This window comes from Salmo salar, chromosome ssa04, assembly GCF_905237065.1.
Source record: "Salmo salar chromosome ssa04, Ssal_v3.1, whole genome shotgun sequence".
Lineage (NCBI taxonomy): Eukaryota > Metazoa > Chordata > Actinopteri > Salmoniformes > Salmonidae > Salmo > Salmo salar.
In genome coordinates, this window is record NC_059445.1 from 15244648 (window position 1) to 15263473 (window position 18826).

Sequence of the window (18826 nt, forward strand, 5' to 3'; positions counted from 1 at the left end):
CTAGTTCTCCCTGTATCCAAGGTCACACTAGTTCTCCCTGTATCCAAGGTCACACTAGTTCTCCCTGTATCCAAGGTCACACTAGTTCTCCCTGTATCCAAGGTCACACTAGTTCTCACTGTATCCAAGGTCACACTAGTTCTCCCTGTATCCAAGGTCACACTAGTTCTCACTGTATCCAAGGTAACACTAGTTCTCCCTGTATCCAAGGTCACACTAGTTCTCCCTGTATCCAAGGTCACACTAGTTCTCCCTGTATCCAAGGTCACACTAGTTCTCACTGTATCCAAGGTCACACTAGTTCTCCCTGTATCCAAGGTCACACTAGTTCTCACTGTATCCAAGGTCACACTAGTTCTCCCTGTATCCAAGGTCACACTAGTTCTCCCTGTATCCAAGGTCACACTAGTTCTCCCTGTATCCAAGGTCACACTAGTTCTCCCTGTATCCAAGGTCACACTAGTTCTCACTGTATCCAAGGTCACACTAGTTCTCCCTGTATCCAAGGTCACACTAGTTCTCACTGTATCCAAACTCTGCATGGGGTTCATTCAATATTGGATGACAATGGTGCCTCACTGCATGTGGGTCGTGCCTGGGTAACAAACTACCTCACAGAACATGAGGTACAATATCCACTGTTTGATAACTTGGCCTTCCCTGTGGCTCAGTTGGTAGAGCATGGTGTTTGCAACGCCAGCATGGTGTGTGCAACGCCAGGGTGGTGGGTTCGATTCCCACGGAGGGCCAGTACAAAAAAATATATAATAATAATAATAATAAAAATGCATGAAATGAAATGTATGCATTCACTACTGTAAGTCGCTCTGGATAAGAGCGTCTGCTAAATGACTAAAATGTAAAATGTAATAACTTCAGGTAGGTTTCTGGCTCCTGGCCCGGCAAGGGGGCATTTTTTTATTTCTAATATTTTATTTGACCTTTATTTAACTAGGCAAGTCAGTTAAGAACAAATTCTTATTAATATGATATATTGTGGTGCTATATTCCGAGCACCGCTTTCTATTTAGCTTTCGATCCTTCTTTTAGCCCCTCCCTCATTTCTGTATTTGACAACTGACAAATGTAAACTCTGAACCGTCTAGATTAGAGGTGGAAGTATTTCATCTGGAATGGTCTGGAGTTTTACATTAAGGCCTTCAGGAGAGGCAGTGTGTTTGTTTGTGTGTGTGTGTGTCTAAGTTCCCCCTTGAAACCTTGTTACAGTCTACCCAAATCAGATTACTGCACCAGCAACAGGGAAAGAATACCTCATCAAAAATTTATCTCATAACGGCAGCTCTCTAAAAGCAGGCATGTGCTACGACAGCATCACTCTCTCCACCGAGCTCCCCACCAATGAGAATGGCCATTGGGATAAACCCAGAAAAAAAACGCGACTGGCTATCAGCTGAACAAGGTGGCGTACAGGGCGACCATTTTGTTTACGAGCTAGTTTGTAAGGAGTATTTAAAAGCAAAAATGGATACCGGAGCACGGCCCATTACCCAAATGGAGCAGATGGTTTAAATCACCATGCATAGTCTTACTGTACTAGGGAGCTTAGGAGTTGGATGAGGGGTGAGTTGGAGGTTGGATAAGGTGGTTGGTGTAATGCAGTGCCTGAATAAAATGAATAATGTAAAGCATTTGAAGTATATTTTATTCAGCTAGCAGAGCAGGGGTCTAGCCGTGTCTCGGAGCTGTCACGGGGTTACTTTAATAGACTGGAACATGAGGCAGAGAAAGAGAAAGAGAACGAGAGAGAGAGAGAGGCAGGCCTAGGGCTACAGCCAGGGCCATTACGGGGAATCGACTAATCATAGGCAGCCATTTTAGAGCGCTGCAGCGCAGAGGGGTTATAATAACAAGATAAGAAAGGGCTGCTACGAGCGAAGAGAGAGAGCGAGAAAGAGAGAGGACACACTATGGAGAGCTTTGGCAGATCAGGCTGCTATTAGAGTCTACTGCAGTCTGATATAGAGGGGGATCGATAAAAAGAGGTGAATGAGGAGGTAAAGGGTGAGAAAAGGATGAAGTGAAGGGAGAAGGAGGAAGTAAAAGGAGAAGGAGGAAGTAAAGGGAGAAGGAGGAAGTAAAGGGAGAAGGAGGAAGTAAAGGGAGAAGGAGGAAGTGAAGGGAGAAGGAGGAAGTAAAGGGAGAAGGATGAAGTAAAGGGAGAAGGATGAAGTGAAGAGATGAGGAAAAGAGGGAAACAAGAAGGGAAAGCAGAACAGGAAGAGAAGATGGGAACGGGGAGAGGAGATGTGAAGAGATGGAAAAGACCAGAAGGGATGGAGGAGAAGAGAGAGGCAGAGAGGTTCTTCCATACGTACCCAGGCGAAGGCTCTGTCTGAGGATACCCCCAGAGGACATGTTCTTCTCAGCCTCGATCTCGGTGAAGTTGAGGGAGGAGGCGAAGATCAGAACATCCACCAGGTTGATGAGGCGCTGCAGGAAGGTGACAGACGCCTCCACTGACAGACCCTGGGACGGCTCAATGTTCTCCAGATCATGCTGAGGAGAAGAAGAGGAACAAACACCACCATCACTAGCATCATTACTGTCAAATCCAAACCTAATGATGACATGTAGCTATTAGTCAACTTAGGGACCATGTTTGGTAAGAAAGGAAATACCACAGATGGTTCAACGTCTGCAGAGCAACATCATCTTGTCAATTCAATTTCCACTCTGTCCATTTTAGATTTCAATCAGATTAAATCCTCATTGAATTCAATCCCGTCTCTGAATCTAATTATGATGGAATTGACCCCTGCTGTAGCCACAGCCATCAGTGCATACTGGACATTGTTTCCAGTGTAAACGGTAAAGGGAGTGGTATGGAGGGGAGAACAGACAGAGGCCCACACGTCCATCAGGGTTTATGTTATACTGGAGTGCTACTGTCACTGGGGTCAGACAGTACAAAAACACTAACCATGTTAGCACTGGCCAACTGTAGTCTAATGTGATTGGAGAAAGGTCAACGGGGATGGATGGACAGGGATAACCTCCTGTCGGTGGCCATACACCACAGACAGACAGACAGACAGACAGACAGACACAGACACAGAGAGACAGACAGACAGACAGACAGACAGACAGACAGACAGACAGACAGACAGACAGACAGACAGACAGACAGACAGACAGACAGACAGACAGACAGACAGACAGACAGACAGGACAGACAGACAGGACAGACAGACAGGACAGACAGTCTCTCACTGAGGAGGATGTGGCAGCGGAAAGCAGGGGCAGGATGCCTCCACAGGCCATGATGAGGTTGTCCACCACCTGAGAGATGAGGTGCACTGTGTTGTGGACAAACACCACATTCTCACTGCTGTTCACAAAGTCCATCACCGTCTTAGTGGAGTGACTGGGAGAGAGGAGACAGGCATAAATTACACGGAGGTACATAGAAGCTAAACATTATAACCATTGAATCAATGTACAACACAATCAATGCCTTCAGAGAGTTTTCATACCCCTTGACATATTCCACATTTTGTTGTGTTACAGCCTGAATTCAAAATGGATTCAATATTATAAAGACAAAGTGAAAACATGTTTTTAGAAATGTTTCCTAATTTATTGAAAATAAAATACAGAAATATCTCATTTACATAAGTATTTACACTCCCTTGTCAACACTTTCTAGAAGCACCTTTGGCAGCGATTACAGTCGTGAGTCTTTCTGGGTAAGTCTCTAAGAGCTTTGCACACCTGGATTTTACAACATTTGGCCATTATTCTTTTCAAAATTATTCAAACTCCATCAACTTGGTTGTTGATCATTGCTAGACAACCATTTCCAAGTCAAGTCAAAACTGTAACATTCAATGTCATCTTGGTAAACAACTCCAGTGTACAGTCGTGGCCAAAAGTTTTGAGAACGACACAAATATTAATTTCCACAAAGTTTGCTGCTTCAGTGTCTTTAGATATTTTTGTCAGATGTTACTATGGAATACTGAAGTATAATTACAAGCATTTCATAAGTGTCAAAGGCTTTTATTGACAATTACATGAAGTTGATGCAAAGAGTCAATATTTGCAGTGTTGACCCTTCTTTTTCAAGACCTCTGCAATCCACCCTGGCATGCTGCCAATTAACTTCTGGGCCACATCCTGACTGATGGCAGCCCATTCTTGCATAATCAATAATGCAGGAAAAGGCATTGTTCGTCACCAAACTGTTCCTGGATGGTTGGGAGAAGTTGCTCTCAGAGGATGTGTTGGTACCGTTCTTTATTCATGGCTGTGTTCTTAGGCAAAATTGTGAGTGAGCCCACTCCCTTGGCTGAGAAGCAACCCCACACATGAATGGTCTCAGGATGCTTTACTGTTGGCATGACACATGACTGATGGTAGCGCTCAACTTGTCTACCCCAGTCCTCAGCAGTCCAATCCGTGTACCTTTTACAGAATATCAGTCTGTCCCTGATGTTTTTCCTGGAGAGAAGTGGCATCTTTGCTGCCCTTCTTGATACCAGGCCATCCTCCAAAAGTCTTTGCCTCACTGTGCATGTAGATGCACTCACACCTGCCTGCTGCCATTCCTGAGCAAGCTCTGAACTGGCAGTGCCCCAATCCCGCAGCTGAATCAACTTTAGGAGTCGGTCCTGGCGCTTGCTGGACTTTCTTGGGCACCCTGAAGCCTTCTTCACAACAATTGAACCGCTCTCCTTGAAGTTCTTGATGATCCGATAAATGGTTGATTTAGGTGCAATCTTACTGGCAGCAATATCCTTGCCTGTGAAGCCCTTTTTGTGCAAAGCAATGATGACGGCATGTGTTTCCTTGCAGGTAACCATGTTTGACAGAGGAAGAACAATGATTCCAAGCACCACCCTCCTTTTGAAGCTTCCAGTCTGTTATTCAAACTCAATGAGCATGACAGAGTGATCTCCAGCCTTGTCCTCGTCAACGCTCCTCGTCAACACACACTAACGAGAGAATCACTGACACGATGTCAGCTGGTCCTTTTGTGGCAGGGCTGAAATGCAGTAGAAATGTTTTTTGGAGATTCAGTTCATTTGCATGGCAAAGAGGGACTTTGCAATTAATTGCAATTCATCTGATCATTCTTCATAACATTCTGGAGTATATGCAAATTGCCATCATACAAACTGAAGCAGCAGACATTGTGAAAATTAATATTTGTGTCATTCTCAAAACTTTTGGCCACGACTGTATATTTGGCCTTGTGTTTTAGGTTATTGTCCTGCTGAAAGGTGAATTCATCTCCCAGGGTCTGGTGGAAAGCAGACTGAACCAGGTTTTCCTCTAGGATTTTACCAGTGCTTAGCTCCATTCTGTTTATTTTTATCCTGAACCCCCCAAAGTGAATTACTTTAGCACATTTTTTGCAGTATTACTTTAGTGCCTTGTTGCAAACAGGATGCATGTTTTGGAACATTTGTGTTCTGTACAGGCTTCCTTCTTTTCACTCTGTCAACTAGGTTAGTATTGTGGAGTAACTACAATGTTGTTGATCCATCCTCAGTTTCCTCCTATCGCAGCCATTAAACTCTGTACCTGTTTTAAAGTCTCCATTGGACTCATGGTCTCTCATTCACTGCTTGACTGAGGGGCCTTACAGATAATTTTATGTCTGGAGTACATATATTAGGTAGTCAAAAAATCATGTTAAATACTATTATTGCACACAGAGTGAGTCCATGCAACTTATTATGTGACTTATTAAGCACATTTTTACTCCCGGTCTTATTTAGGCTTGCCATAACAAAGGGGTTGAACACCCATTGACTCAAGATGTTTCAGCTTTCATAATTTATTCATCTGTTTTAAAAAAAATCCAGTTTGACATTATGGGATATTGTGTGTAGGCCAGTGACACAAAATCTCCATTTTAAATTCAGGCTGTAACACAACACAATGTGGAAAAAGTCAAGGGGTGTGAATACTTTCTAAAGGCACTGTATCTATTCTGTTTAAACCTCTCCGTTTTTTTCAACCCTTATTTTACATGTTGACTGAGAGCACATTCTCATTTACAGCACCGACCTGGATATTAGAATGTTTGCAGGATAGACTGTATTTTTTGTTGTAAGTTAGTGAGTTGGAAAGTCGCCTGTCCTGCAACCATTCCTTCTGGTGTTAGAAATCAGATCAAAATGCTACGCAATTCTCCATGTATTTCAACCAACTCCCCTCCTTTACCTCCTCCACATCTGCACGTCAGTCTCGATGGAGAAGAGCAGGTCTGTGAGCAGGCGCTGGTGCATGTGAGACCAACGGAACTCTGGAATACGAAACATGGTGGAGCGAGCGGAGGAGCTGCTGCTCTCTCTGGCCTGGCCTCCTGAGGCACCGGCTGCAGCAGCGTCGCCCTGAGGAACTTCCTGTGGTACAGCACTCAAGACGGTTAGCAGCAGCATTAGCATTATATATATATATATATAAACAGGATTAGCTTTGGCTTTAGCATTAGCCATATAAATATAAACAGGATTAGCTTTAGCCATATAGCCATACCCACGTACATACTGTACATTATAAAGCACTTATCGTGAAATACACAATATACATGTAAATACATGTTAAGACCAGTAAATAGATGAAAGCAGTGATGACATACAGGTGTTGAGGTCTCCTTTAGCTCCAATCTCTCTGTGTCTGAGGCCACACTGGACACATCCAGCCTGGCAATGTGGATCTCTTTGGTCTTGGTGGCAGAGCCAGGGCCCTCTGCTGCACTGTCTTTCCCTGCCTCCACAGCAGTAGCAGAGGCTACCTTCGGAGAGGTATCAGTCCTGGTGCTGGGGGCCTCTGTGGCCCCTGAGGCCTGTGGGGCTTCTGGCTGGATCGCCTTGGTGCTGGGGGCCTCTGTTGGTGCTACAGCCTGTGAGGTGTCAGATTTAGAGACAGTGGCCCCTACTGCTGCTGGTGTTGGTAGTATAGCCTCCAGGGCTGTAGGGGGCGATGTTGTGGACTCTAAAGGCTGCTGTGCTGGCCCTGTGTTGGTGGGGAGGGTGCCTGGTGCAGACGGGTCAAGGTCAATCTCCTCCATTTGAGGGGGTTGGGTCTGACTCTCCTCAGGAACAGAAGCAGGTGGTGTCTCTTGACTTTCTACTGCTGACTTTGTGACCTCAGCAACACTCTCCTCTTCCTTCTTCTTTTCAGTTTTAACCTCCTCCGTCTTGATCTCCTCTGCATTAACCTCTTCCATCTTCTCCTCCTCAACTACAACCTCCTCCGTCTTGATCTCCTCTGCATTAACCTCTTCCATCTTCTCCTCCTCAACTACAACCTCCTCTGTCTTCACCTCCTCTGTCTTCACCTCCTCTTTCTTCACCTCCTCTGTCTTCACCTCCTCTGTCTTCACCTCCTCTGTCTCCTTTTCTTGCTCCTCTCCACCAGCGGCAGAGACAAAAGAGGATTCCTCCATGCTGTCGTCGGTGGAGCTGGGTCGGACCTGGTCACTGACTGACTGGACAGATGCCCCGACTGCTGACCCCTCCGCCACGCTGCCCTTCTGGCAAGCCGAGACCGCAGCAGAGACCTGTTCCTCCGGTTGCTTTGCCAGTTCCGGTTCCTTGGGTTCATTCAGGGAATCTTCAGACATAAGAACGTTGGCGGCTTTGTAGCTGTGCGTTTCTGACCCCTTCTCTCCATCCGTTTGAGGTCTTACTACTTTGTCAGTATCAGATGTTTTAGCACCGTCGCTTGTTTCTGTTTTAGCCACCTTCGCGACATCAGTTCCTGGCTTGGTCGCTTCGTCTGTTTCAGCTGTGCTAGATGCTGCAGCATCATCAGTCTTGTCTGTGGCGGTCTCAGTCTCAGCCATGGCCTCAACGGTCTTACTGCTGACTTTATCCTCAGTAAGTTTAGCTTCAGTCTCCTGTGTAGTAGCTTCAGGTCTGTCACCAGCACCTCCTCTCTGATCCTCAGAGATCTGATTCTGGACCTGCTGTAGTTCCTCTTTCTCCTCTTCTTCAGCTCTGGCCAGCATGTTGGACACAGTTATGGGTGCTTGACCCCTCTGACTTCTATCTCCTTCTCTCTCTGGAGGGCTGGGGGTGGAGGCAGATGCTGTTGAGGTTGCTGAGGGAGGGGTAGTGTTGGGGGACTCCTGGTTCTGGGACACCCCCTCTGGGTCAATGGTGAGCTCGATCACGGTGGAGGGGGCAGTCTCCTCCCCCTGATCCCTGTTGGTCCGGAGCTGGCCCAGAATCTCAGAGTCTCGGCTGGCCCCGGAAATGGTCCGGATACCAGCCGCATCGCCCTCGGAGCCCAGTCTCTGGTACTGACGGAACATACGGGCCAGGTTCTCCTTGTGCTGCTCAAAGGTCACCTGCAAACATAAACAAACAAAGCAAAGTGTTAGTTTCGTTTGACAGGCTCCACGTGGGGCCAACAACAAACTTTAGACCAGATTTTAGCTACATAGATAATAGATTTTTTACATTTTAGTCATTTAGCAGACGCTCTTATCCAGAGCGACTTACAGGAGCAATTTGGGTTAAGTGCCTTACTCAAGGGCACGTCGATAGATTTTTCACTTAGTCGGCTCGGGGAGTCGAACCAGTGACCTTCCGGGTTACTGGCCCAATGCTCTTAACCGCTAGGCTACCTGCCGCCCCCAATGACTGAGGGTCAGTGACATGTCCAGAGTATCATCGCTTCACCATCTGGGAGTCTATAGAGAACAATTATCTGCTGTGGCATTTGAGGAAGAGACCGTCACCCATCCATGTTAGCAGTCATAGATTAGTTAGTAGATACTGTAAAGTGTGTGTCTGCCAGTTGAACAGCGTTCGTGTCTGTGTGTCATCGGCAAATCATCCCTCTCCTAATTTAAGACCCTGCATTAATCACTGTGGCTCTGAGGACAGAAAGTCAAAGGGGAGTAAAGAGGGAGAAAATACATCCAAACTAGATCATCTACACTGCTTTTAACTAAGAACATTTAGAGAGAGAGACAGAGAGAGAATGCCTGACTATTTGTAATTAATTAGGCGTTAGTCATTAATGTTCTAAATTAGATGGCTACAAGGCTGGTCATTACTCTTCTGGTACTGGGTTGGCTGGGATTGTTAATCCATATCTGTTTTCTCAGAGTAGAAATGTAAAGAGGCCTTTCTAAACGCACCGATAGTAAAGGCCTTCTCTCTCCGGTTTAACGATCACAGTCTAGTGACTTAGCCTTCTCCTCCCCCCCATTAGTTTCTGCTTCATTTGACATTTAGCATTTTTTACCAATTAAAAACATCCTGCATTGCATTCAAAGTAGAGCAGTGTGACCATATGGAAACTACACTGGAGTGGTTAGTCAGTGGAATAACGTCACACTGCGATGCAGTACATTAAAATGATGCATGTTGGCCTTAAATGGGTTTCTATAAAGATTGAATTACCATTAGAATGGGAGTACTGTATTTGAAACGGTGGTTAGCGTAGAGCTACAATAAGAGACCAGCAGCACTGGGTGGCCAAGGCATCAGTTTAGCCAATCTGGTCTAATTTAATTCTAGTCCACATCTTGGTTAGGGGTATGGAATATTTTTATGGTAGTGTAGGAAAACAGTGCAGGCTATTCTAACCTGACAGCTATTAGCTGGACGCGCTGTCTGTAGCCAAATCACAGAGCTGCAAATCGACCTTACAAATTGCAATATAAACAAAAATAAATGACAAACTGAAAAAAAAATTGTTATCAAATTTCAATATCCCTCTAAACACCCCACCTGTAAACAAACTGTATTCTAATCCAGACATCTCATTTCAACTCAATATAATACAAACTGACATCACAATGCAGACCAATTTAAAATCTGAACGCAATGCAGGGTTTTGGCTGCAGTCCTCCATTCTTCTCTTAGTCCATTTAACAACTGTTCAGAGATCAGTTTGGGCCCCAGACCGCAGGCTGTGTGGTGTGAGGCTGGGTGGCTCACCACTGGTCCGGGGGAACCCCCTATAGCAGGTTAGGGCCTGGGAGTCCCATTGAGATCAATAGATAGGCGGCGACCACAAAACAATGGGGAAATGGGGAAAGCCAGCGCGGCTCTAATCCAATTAGCTAAATGCAATTCCTCCCTCCTCCCAAATCAATGTCGTCTGTCTCTGCCTGCACTGCCTGCCGCAGTCCTGCCTGGACGGAACTCTTCCTTTCACTCTGTTTTTCTCCCTCTCCCTTTATCTTGTTCTCCCTTTCTCTCTCTCTCTCCTTCCCTGGATCATTTTCCCCTGATGATGTGAAGCAGGAATCCGAGCAGAGCACTGACTGGTGATGTCTTTGGGAACCAAAAGGGAGTCCATTAAGACCACATGGTGAAGGACAGCCAGACAGTTACATTGTCCTCCTATAGCTCACACAGTTGGGTTCCCAAGCTATGGGACAGGGTCCACAGGTGGGCCACCAGACAGTTCTAAGTAGGACCAGATACAGGTTCATTTAGGGAAACTAAGGTAATACGTAGATATCCCAATAACTCCCACTGCTCAGCTTCAGCACTGTGGAACTTCTATACAACACACACTAGGCCTACAGTTTACCCTATGAGAAGTCCTGTACACCGTCATTTGTGTGTGTGTGTGTGTGTGTGTGTGTGTGTGTGTGTGTGTGTGTGTGTGTGTGTGTGTGTGTATCCGTGTATGTGAGCAGCCCTGGTCAATGTTCTGCATGTCCTGTACTTCCATCTCCTTTGTGGAGTTGTCGATGTGTCCATCTCAGCATTAAGGCTGAACAATAGAGAGAGAGAGTCTAGAAGCTACATCTCAACATGCTGTGGCTCAGTACTGGGAGGCTTTGTACTGTGGATCCATACTCCCTTGTGTCTTGTGAACTGCTGCTAGTAGAGAACTAGCATCCACATTAGAGTAAACACACCGTTTGTAATGTGTACAAGCTGCTATTGATCTAATACAAGGCTACAAATAGACATGATTCAAATAGGACTATATCTGAAAGCCCCATCTGGTTTCTTCTGCTTTACAAGCACACCTGCACTAATGTCGCTTTATCGGTTTATGTCTGATGCCATCATTTCCACAAGGTGGATACTAGAGAGAAGCTGACTGTTGAAGCTAGAAGGGTATGGAGTCCTTCACACACTGATGACCGTTTCAGAAATCTTCCACAAATCCAACTCATTTGTGTGCAGAGCTGGGAGAAAGGCATCGTGTGTGTGTGTGTGTGTGTGTGTGTGTGGTGTCAGCAGGCCCACCTGCAGAAACATCTGCCTGGTCTGCTCACACTGCGGCACAAAGCCTGCTGCTGCTCTGGCTCAGATAAAGGACACACACATTTGTGTACACACATGGGCGCGCACACAGACACTAACATATATGTTCATTCATACAGAAAAGGTGTGCATTCATCATACTTTTCATACACATGTGCACTCACCCCACACAACCAACAGTTACACACAGGCGTGACCTTTGACTGCAAACACACACACACAGGATATGCCAGACAGTCATACATGTTCAATTGCAACTATAGTCCCCCAGCAGGTCCCAGTGATCCAATCACATCATTTCATATTACCCCAGGTGACCATTCAGGAGTCTGCAGCAGACTATATCCAGGGAGATCTGGAAGCCACCTGAACTGGTCATCTAGACTAGTGCTGCTTTAGCTCAGTCTGGGCAGGCAAGGAAAGATGGAAGCCATTTCTGAAAATCTCCCTCTATGGCCCTCTCTCTCACCCTCTGGCCATGTTAAATATACTGTAGTACAGATAACCAACTACTGTAAATATTGATGCAGGATGAAAACTCTGTCTTTTCCACCACTGATGTGTACAGGTTTGGTTATTATGATTAAAAAGAGGCTATAAGTGAATGTTTAATATCACCTTATTTATCCAGAATTCTGGATTTGAAAAGAGCAGGAAGACTACATTAGGCAGAGGTCATGTAATTATGTAGGTAATATATCAGTGATACAGGATTCAGTGTTCATGTAATAACAAATCATGACTTAAAAACACAACGTTATTTTTGTGGGAAATGTATAAATGAATTTATGTGATTCTCATAAAAATTCACATAAGAACAGAGGCACTTCTTTTCAACTGCATAATGTACACAATGTGTTCCAAATTGCATATAAATAATGAACTGGATAGAGGCTTAGGTGCATAGGAGAAGGTGTGTGCATCCAGTATGTAGATATTTCTGAATGTGTGTCTGTATTTATCGGGATGCTCCCGGTGGGCTGGTTAAATTGATGAGGTCTTGTTTCTCTGATTGTTGAGGTGCAGCTAAGGATGAATATTCAATGTGTTCAGAATAGGCTTTCTCGAAACCTCAGAGCGAAGGAGGAGACAATGTGTGTGGGTAGAGGGAGAGAGTGGTGTACACACACACACACACACACACACACACACCCTGCAGCCGTGGGAGGAGAGAGCAACAGTGACAAACAGCTCTGGTGCTACAGAGGTGGCAGGAAATCTATCAAACTGGACAATAAAATTGCAATTGAGTTTCTCCAGCTTTTTTTTATTTTATAGCAAATGCATGTATCTGGATGGCTAGTGCCCGCCGCACCTACCCAATTCAAAGACTGCATGGGACTCTGTGTGTGTGTGTGTGTGTGTGTGTGTGTGTGTGTGTGTGTGTGTGTGTGTGTGTGTGTGTGTGTGTGTGTGTGTGTGTGTGTGTGTGTGTGTGTGTGTGTGTGTGTGTGTGTGTGTGTGTGTGGTGTGTGGTGTGTGTGTGTGTGTGTGGTGTGTGTGGTGTGTGTGTGGAGCTGTTTTTAGATTAGTGCTGGGACACTGTAAACAGAGCTAGGCAGCAAGAGCATTAATCTTGTGCAATTATAGGAAAAGGGCAATTACCATCTGTCCAGTACTGAAGAGAATGATCAATTCCTCTACTCACTCGCACAGCGGCTGGTATGGCAGTGTAGTAAAGTGAAAGTACAGAACAGCGTGTGATTGTGGCCATGTGAAAACGTGCTACATTAATACGCTCGGGGCGACACACAACCCTAAATACACAAGGTGTTATTTACAAATAAACAGTCACTTTGGGTTTGTTTTGTACTGCACAGGACTGATGTCAATTGGACAAGCCTAGGACTTTTAACATGCGTCTTCGCATCCGCTCCCAGCTAATTTAAAAGGGTAATGTTTCTGCAAAACTATTCTTTAATATACAATATATCAATAAATATGTGAAGAATCATTCATGGTGTGCTTTCATGGAAATAAAGTACATTTTTTAAAGGTCTCGTGAATAAGTAAGACGCTGTGTATTTACTGCTACAGTCTACGGTGTAGAAAGCAATATTCGCGATTTGATGTTTAAGCTTGTGTAAAACTCTGAAGTGAAATAGTCCCAGTCGTTTGTCTATGAACAGTTTTAGTACAAAATTACATCACAAAAAGGAAATTACTGAAAAATGACTGTCACGATAAGCCACTTAAAGTCCAAGGCAAAAATGCAGAAACGGCAGCAGAATAATTTGGAACAGTCTAGCCAGAATTGGCGGTGATGTCATTTTGTAGCTTTCTTTGTTTTTTTCCCCCCACATCTCCACAACTACATATTTACTCAGCACTGTCCTTAGCAATGATATGAGAAATCCTTCAGTCAGATATGATAGTGGATACACAAAGTTATTTTTTCGCTTACAACCTTTAGGTTGGATACACACGGACTGGGTTGAGGTTGGGTACGTAAATGTTGAGGTCGAGAGCTTTTGGTCTAGCAAATACTGTGCAACCAAGCCAGTCCTGAGGAGAGAGACGGAGCCAAATGGTGTAACTGTGCCCCCTAGTGGCCTTTATCCATCCCTACATCCTCAGAACTCCATAGACATCCACCTCAACACAAAAACTAGCCTAGTTTCCCTCCACCAACCTCCAATCTGCCAAGCTTTATAAACCACCCACACCACAATCCGACGCCGACCAAATTACTTCACTGCCTTGGAACCTGGCTCCGTAATCCAATATCAACAATTCATTTTTAAACAGCCTTTTTTAAATTGAGTTTCTGAAATAAGAAGAGCCGGTAGTTTATGTTTAACTAAAGAGTGGGAAACTCAATACATAAATAAACGACTAGAAGGGATGGAAGAGGGGAAAAAAAGTGATTCCATTAAGCCAGCACACTGCCGTTTTCACATCATAATCAGCACAAGATTTCCACCAGGCTGGATCTGATGGGCACCGAGAGAGAGGCACTTCTCTGTTAGTCAGTCACTATTCATCTATGAGTGAGTGGGTCATTGAGGCTAGGAGGGATCTTTGGACATTTCCTCTGAGACTGTTATTATTGTCAGGATCCAACTTAAACAAGGAAGCCCCTGACTGGTTGGATAGAGACTTGAGATAGACCTTGATGGCTGAGCGTCCTGGAGAAGCTGAGGTAGGAGAAAGGGCAGCGAGGTGAGTGGAGTCTAATTTCAGAGTGCTAAAGAAAGAGAGAGAAAGTAAGAGGAGAGCGAATGAGAGCGGGGGAGAGTGTGTGTGTGTGTGTGTGTGTGTGTGTGTGTGTGTGTGTGTTTGTTCACAAAATAATGAAAAAGAGAAAAGGACGTAGCTAAAAAGAGAAGAGAGAACAGATTGGAAGAGCAAGAGAAAGAGTTGGCAATCCACAGAGACGTATAGAAACCCATCCAGAAGCCCTGCGTCTCTCCGTGAGACAGAGTTTGGTTGACCGTCTGACGGGGTTAATGAGCTCTCTGACCTTGGAGTGGGTGATGGACAGGGTGTCCACCCACACGCGCCAGCCGCCCCACTCGTACTTGATGGCGTGGTAGAGCAGGATGCGGAAGATGGCGTACACCATCTCAGTGACCTTCTGCTCCTCGCTGCTCTTGGGGTTGATGAAGGACAGAGAGAGCATCCAATCCTGCCACACCGAGCACTGCAGCAGGCTCCTGACAGACACACACAAACACACACAGATATGAGCGCTCCGAAGACTCGGTACTGTATGTGCGTGCATACACACAAACATTTGAAAACAATTCTACATACACAGCACACTCATGTAGTGTACACATGATCACACAGCTTCAAAACATCCTGTACTCTGAGCATACGAAGGACAAAGCTTGTTGGCCTCACTGCAGTGAAGCCCCAGCATGGCGCCAGCATGAGGAACTGGGAGATGTAATCGGACAGGGGATGTATGCCAGGATTACACGTACTGAACTCAACCAGAGGGCTGTACTGAAGTGATATTGGTGCAGACCTGGGTTCAAATAGTATTTGTTTCCTTTCAAATACTCCCTAGAGTGGATTGATTGAGCTTGATTGAGGTTGCCTGGCGCAACTGAACCAATGGAATAGTCGCAAAACTGCAAAGCTCCGCCCACCTGGCACTCCAGGCGGGCTCAAGCAAAGCCTCAAAGTATTTGAATGATTTCAAATTCTATTTGAACCCAGTTCTTGTTTAGTGGTAGTCTATTGTAGTGTAGTCCACTCCAGGGCTGAGTCGTTCCTTACCTCCTGTTATCTTTGCTGTTATTCAACAGTTTGATCATGTCTGACAGGAAGACCCTGTCGTAGTGTACTATGTAGTGTACTAGAATGTGGTGTACTTGGTAGTATACTCCAGGGCTGAGTCGTTCCTTACCTCCTGTTATCTTTGCTGTTATTCAACAGTTTGATCATGTCTGACAGGAAGACCCTGTCGTAGTGTACTATGTAGTGTACTAGAATGTGGTGTACTTGGTAGTATACTCCAGGGCTGAGTCGTTCCTTACCTCCTGTTATCTTTGCTGTTATTCAACAGTTTGATCATGTCTGACAGGAAGACCCTGTCGTAGTGTACTATGTAGTGTACTAGAATGTGGTGTACTTGGTAGTATACTCCAGGGCTGAGACGTTCCTTACCTCCTGTTATCTTTGCTGTTATTGAACAGTTTGATCATGTCTGACAGGAAGACCCTGCGCACCTCCATGCTCTCTGGGGAGAGGGGAGAGTTCTTCAGCAGGGCAGCGATCACCTTCAGGACCTCTGTCAAAACACAGGAAAACACGTTCTGTTAATGCCCCGTTACAGTGTCTGACATGGTTTAGTACACACAGACGCCCTACTTTCCCTGCAGGGTTTCTGACTCGGGTCGTACAGAACAGACGGTCAGCAGAGGAATGCAGAGAGCAGACTGTTGTCTGTCATAGTAGCATATCTTCATTAAAATAAGGAGTTTTTAACACTGATTCACCAAATAAGAAGTGATTAAGCAAGGGACAGAATCTGAGAATTCATTTAAATAAATGAATCAATTTAAATAAATTAGGATTGTTTGAAAGTAGTATGAAAATAGTGACATGCTACAATACTGATTTTAAAACATTTAAAAATATCCTAATATTGATACTGAATAATACCATTTTACTCCCTAAGAGTGATTCAAATTGTATATCCTCAATAGCAAAAAAAAAGAAGGGATTTTTGAACACACTTTCCATGAAACAAATCAACTGCAGAGGGAGTAAGAGTCAGACCACAGTTCAACAACACAAATCAGACAATTCATCTCAACATGTGTGAATCATTGTGTCACAAGCCATCTTGGTTTGACTGTCAGCAGACACCTCAACATCTATGTGGTGGAAACGATCAAACAAACTTTGCTATTGTTTCAACTCAGAGATGTGTGTCTGTGTGTGTGTGTGTTTGTTTGTGTACCACGCCTGCCAAAGTCCTCCGCAGGCTTCCTGGAACCCTTTCTTTGGTTAACCTAAAGAGACTGGCTGTTTAGATGAATTATATAGACTATGTCAGTGTCCATTTAGCTTGAGTCAGGAAGGGGGGGTTATGATTTCACTTTGTCGTCTTGGACCTTGGTGGTAACCGATGGTAACCAACAAGGACCCCTCCGCAGCCCAGACGTTTATGTTGTTTCTATACGCCTTAGTCAATCAAATTATGAATCACTGAACTCTCACTGCCAGAAAATGACCTCTGCATGTTACTGGGGGATGGAGTCTTTTTCCCCCCATTTGGTCTTGGGTTCTTTCCATGGAGTTAATTTAAGGGAAACGGTACTTCCTTAGTTTGTTTGATTCGCTCTGACGTTACTAAAGACTGCAATCAGGCCCATTTTGAGGCTTCAGAGCAGATAACATCAAGAAGAGAACGCAGGCAGCTACAGTAAAGGAGAAACAGACTTCATGGTGCTCCCATGGCTCAGAACTCCCATAAAGTGGGTTCAGTTCACATGCAAAAAGCACATAGGACTGTCTCTATGTATTTTCCGCAGCACACGACTGGATGCCTTTACCACAATAAAGGGCCTATGCTAATCAATGTGTGACTATGAGATGTGTAGCACACACACAAAATGGCGCTTAATTGTACGATTAGAGCAAGGTTAAAGTAAACCTCGATTGTGATTTCAGCCTGACTCAGTTTTTTCCCCCCCTCCCCGCCACAGCTGGGGAAGTTGATTCTCCCACATATGAAAAGGTTTTGAGAGCTGGCATGTGAAATTAGAGGTAAGTAATGGTCTGAAAATACTAGACTAGGACAGGATGAGACAAGTACATTGATCAAAGCAATGCGGTTGCTATGAGCTTGTACCGTTGCATCATACAGAAACTAAGCATGAACGTTTTCCCTCTTAATGAGGCATGTATATAGAAATATGCCACCGGTAGTAAAGGGAAATAGCTACATCTCTGGGAGTATTACTTTAAATTACTGTATGTGTACATTATCAGAATATTAAAAAGATAAACATCAAATGAGAACCCCTTTGCAGAAGACAGGGTCATAATTCAAACATAATTTTAAAATGTTTCTAATTGCCAAGAAAAAAACGTAAAATGGTCTGTGAGATACATTTTGAACTATAAATTCCTGTTCCTCTAAACTCTTATTAAAAATACCGCATAATGCAATAGTATATCAACTTGATGAAATATTAAGTTTCCATGTAAGCTTTTTGCATCATTTCCCAGATGGACCAAATACCTACTTTTGAAAAATGACAGTTGAGTTTCAAAACTAGGAAAAGGCTTCTTATTAGCATTATGTATAATGCCACAGGGCCTGGTGTTGACTTCATGAGGTCTTTAACGATGCACTTATTTTATTCAGTAAAACTGATATTTCACAACTTTAATTTGCTGTGAAACATACATTTTTTAAATATACTGTCACAATACAATTTCATTAAGTAGGTTTTTTTCTCTCAATAGCTAATCTTTTTAATAATTCTTTCAAAAAAATGATTGACTTAAAAATGTACCAGCTGAATCTTATAGCCCAACACGACCACCATTAGTCTAATCATATATAATCACATACCGTTTGAGTAGTATAGTTTTGTAGCCTCAATTTATGCTCCACATTTGTTGGCCAGTATATAACACTGGCACTGGCCGTAAGGGAGAGGAGGCTCTCTATGTCTGGTCAAGCATGCAGCGGTAGGTAAAGGTGATTTATTTAGCGGTGGGGTGCCGAGGGGTGACTCACGCGGGTTGACAATCTTCACATTGGAGTCGGGGTCCGGATGCTGTTTATGGATCACTTGAGTGCAGATCTGCTCGGTCAGGATCTGCAGAGAAGGAGAGAGAGAAAGAAGAGACGCAGGGAGAAAAGAAAAGGAGAGGGAGAAATAGAGGAGAGACATAAATACTTTTATGTGAATCTATAGCTCATAGTAACAGCACCAAGAAGTACATGAGTTCCACATTGCAATTCCAGAGTCACACGTATTCAGTTCAACCACGATCTGCACAGAAAAGGGAGAAATAAGATTTACATAAATACTTTTCTGCATCTATAGCTCATACTAACAGCACCAGGGAAGAGGTACACTGAGCCATACAGAAATCCACATATTTTCGTATGTGTTCACCAAGTCTTTACAGAA

The 18826-nt window shown here is 44.3% G+C and overlaps 1 protein-coding gene across 6 annotated transcripts in view; it reads right to left on the minus strand.

Annotated features, from left to right (window-relative positions):
* Window positions 1-18826, minus strand: part of LOC106602365 (lipopolysaccharide-responsive and beige-like anchor protein) — a 334228-nt gene that overhangs the window by 231833 nt on the left and 83569 nt on the right. For 4 of the 6 annotated variants that reach the window (XM_045716594.1, XM_045716596.1, XM_045716595.1 and 1 more), the window contains exons 20-26: window positions 18427-18508; window positions 15837-15960; window positions 14683-14875; window positions 6611-8326; window positions 6193-6374; window positions 3232-3385; window positions 2337-2517 (exon numbers count right to left, since the gene is read on the minus strand). In XM_045716594.1, coding sequence (XP_045572550.1) covers window positions 2337-2517; window positions 3232-3385; window positions 6193-6374; window positions 6611-8326; window positions 14683-14875; window positions 15837-15960; window positions 18427-18508 — 2632 coding nt within the window. Of the gene's footprint in view, window positions 1-2336; window positions 2518-3231; window positions 3386-6192; window positions 6375-6610; window positions 8327-14682; window positions 14876-15446; window positions 15516-15836; window positions 15961-18426; window positions 18509-18826 lie in introns of those variants that run through there. The other 2 variants (XM_045716597.1, XM_045716598.1) reach the window with 2 other exon arrangements.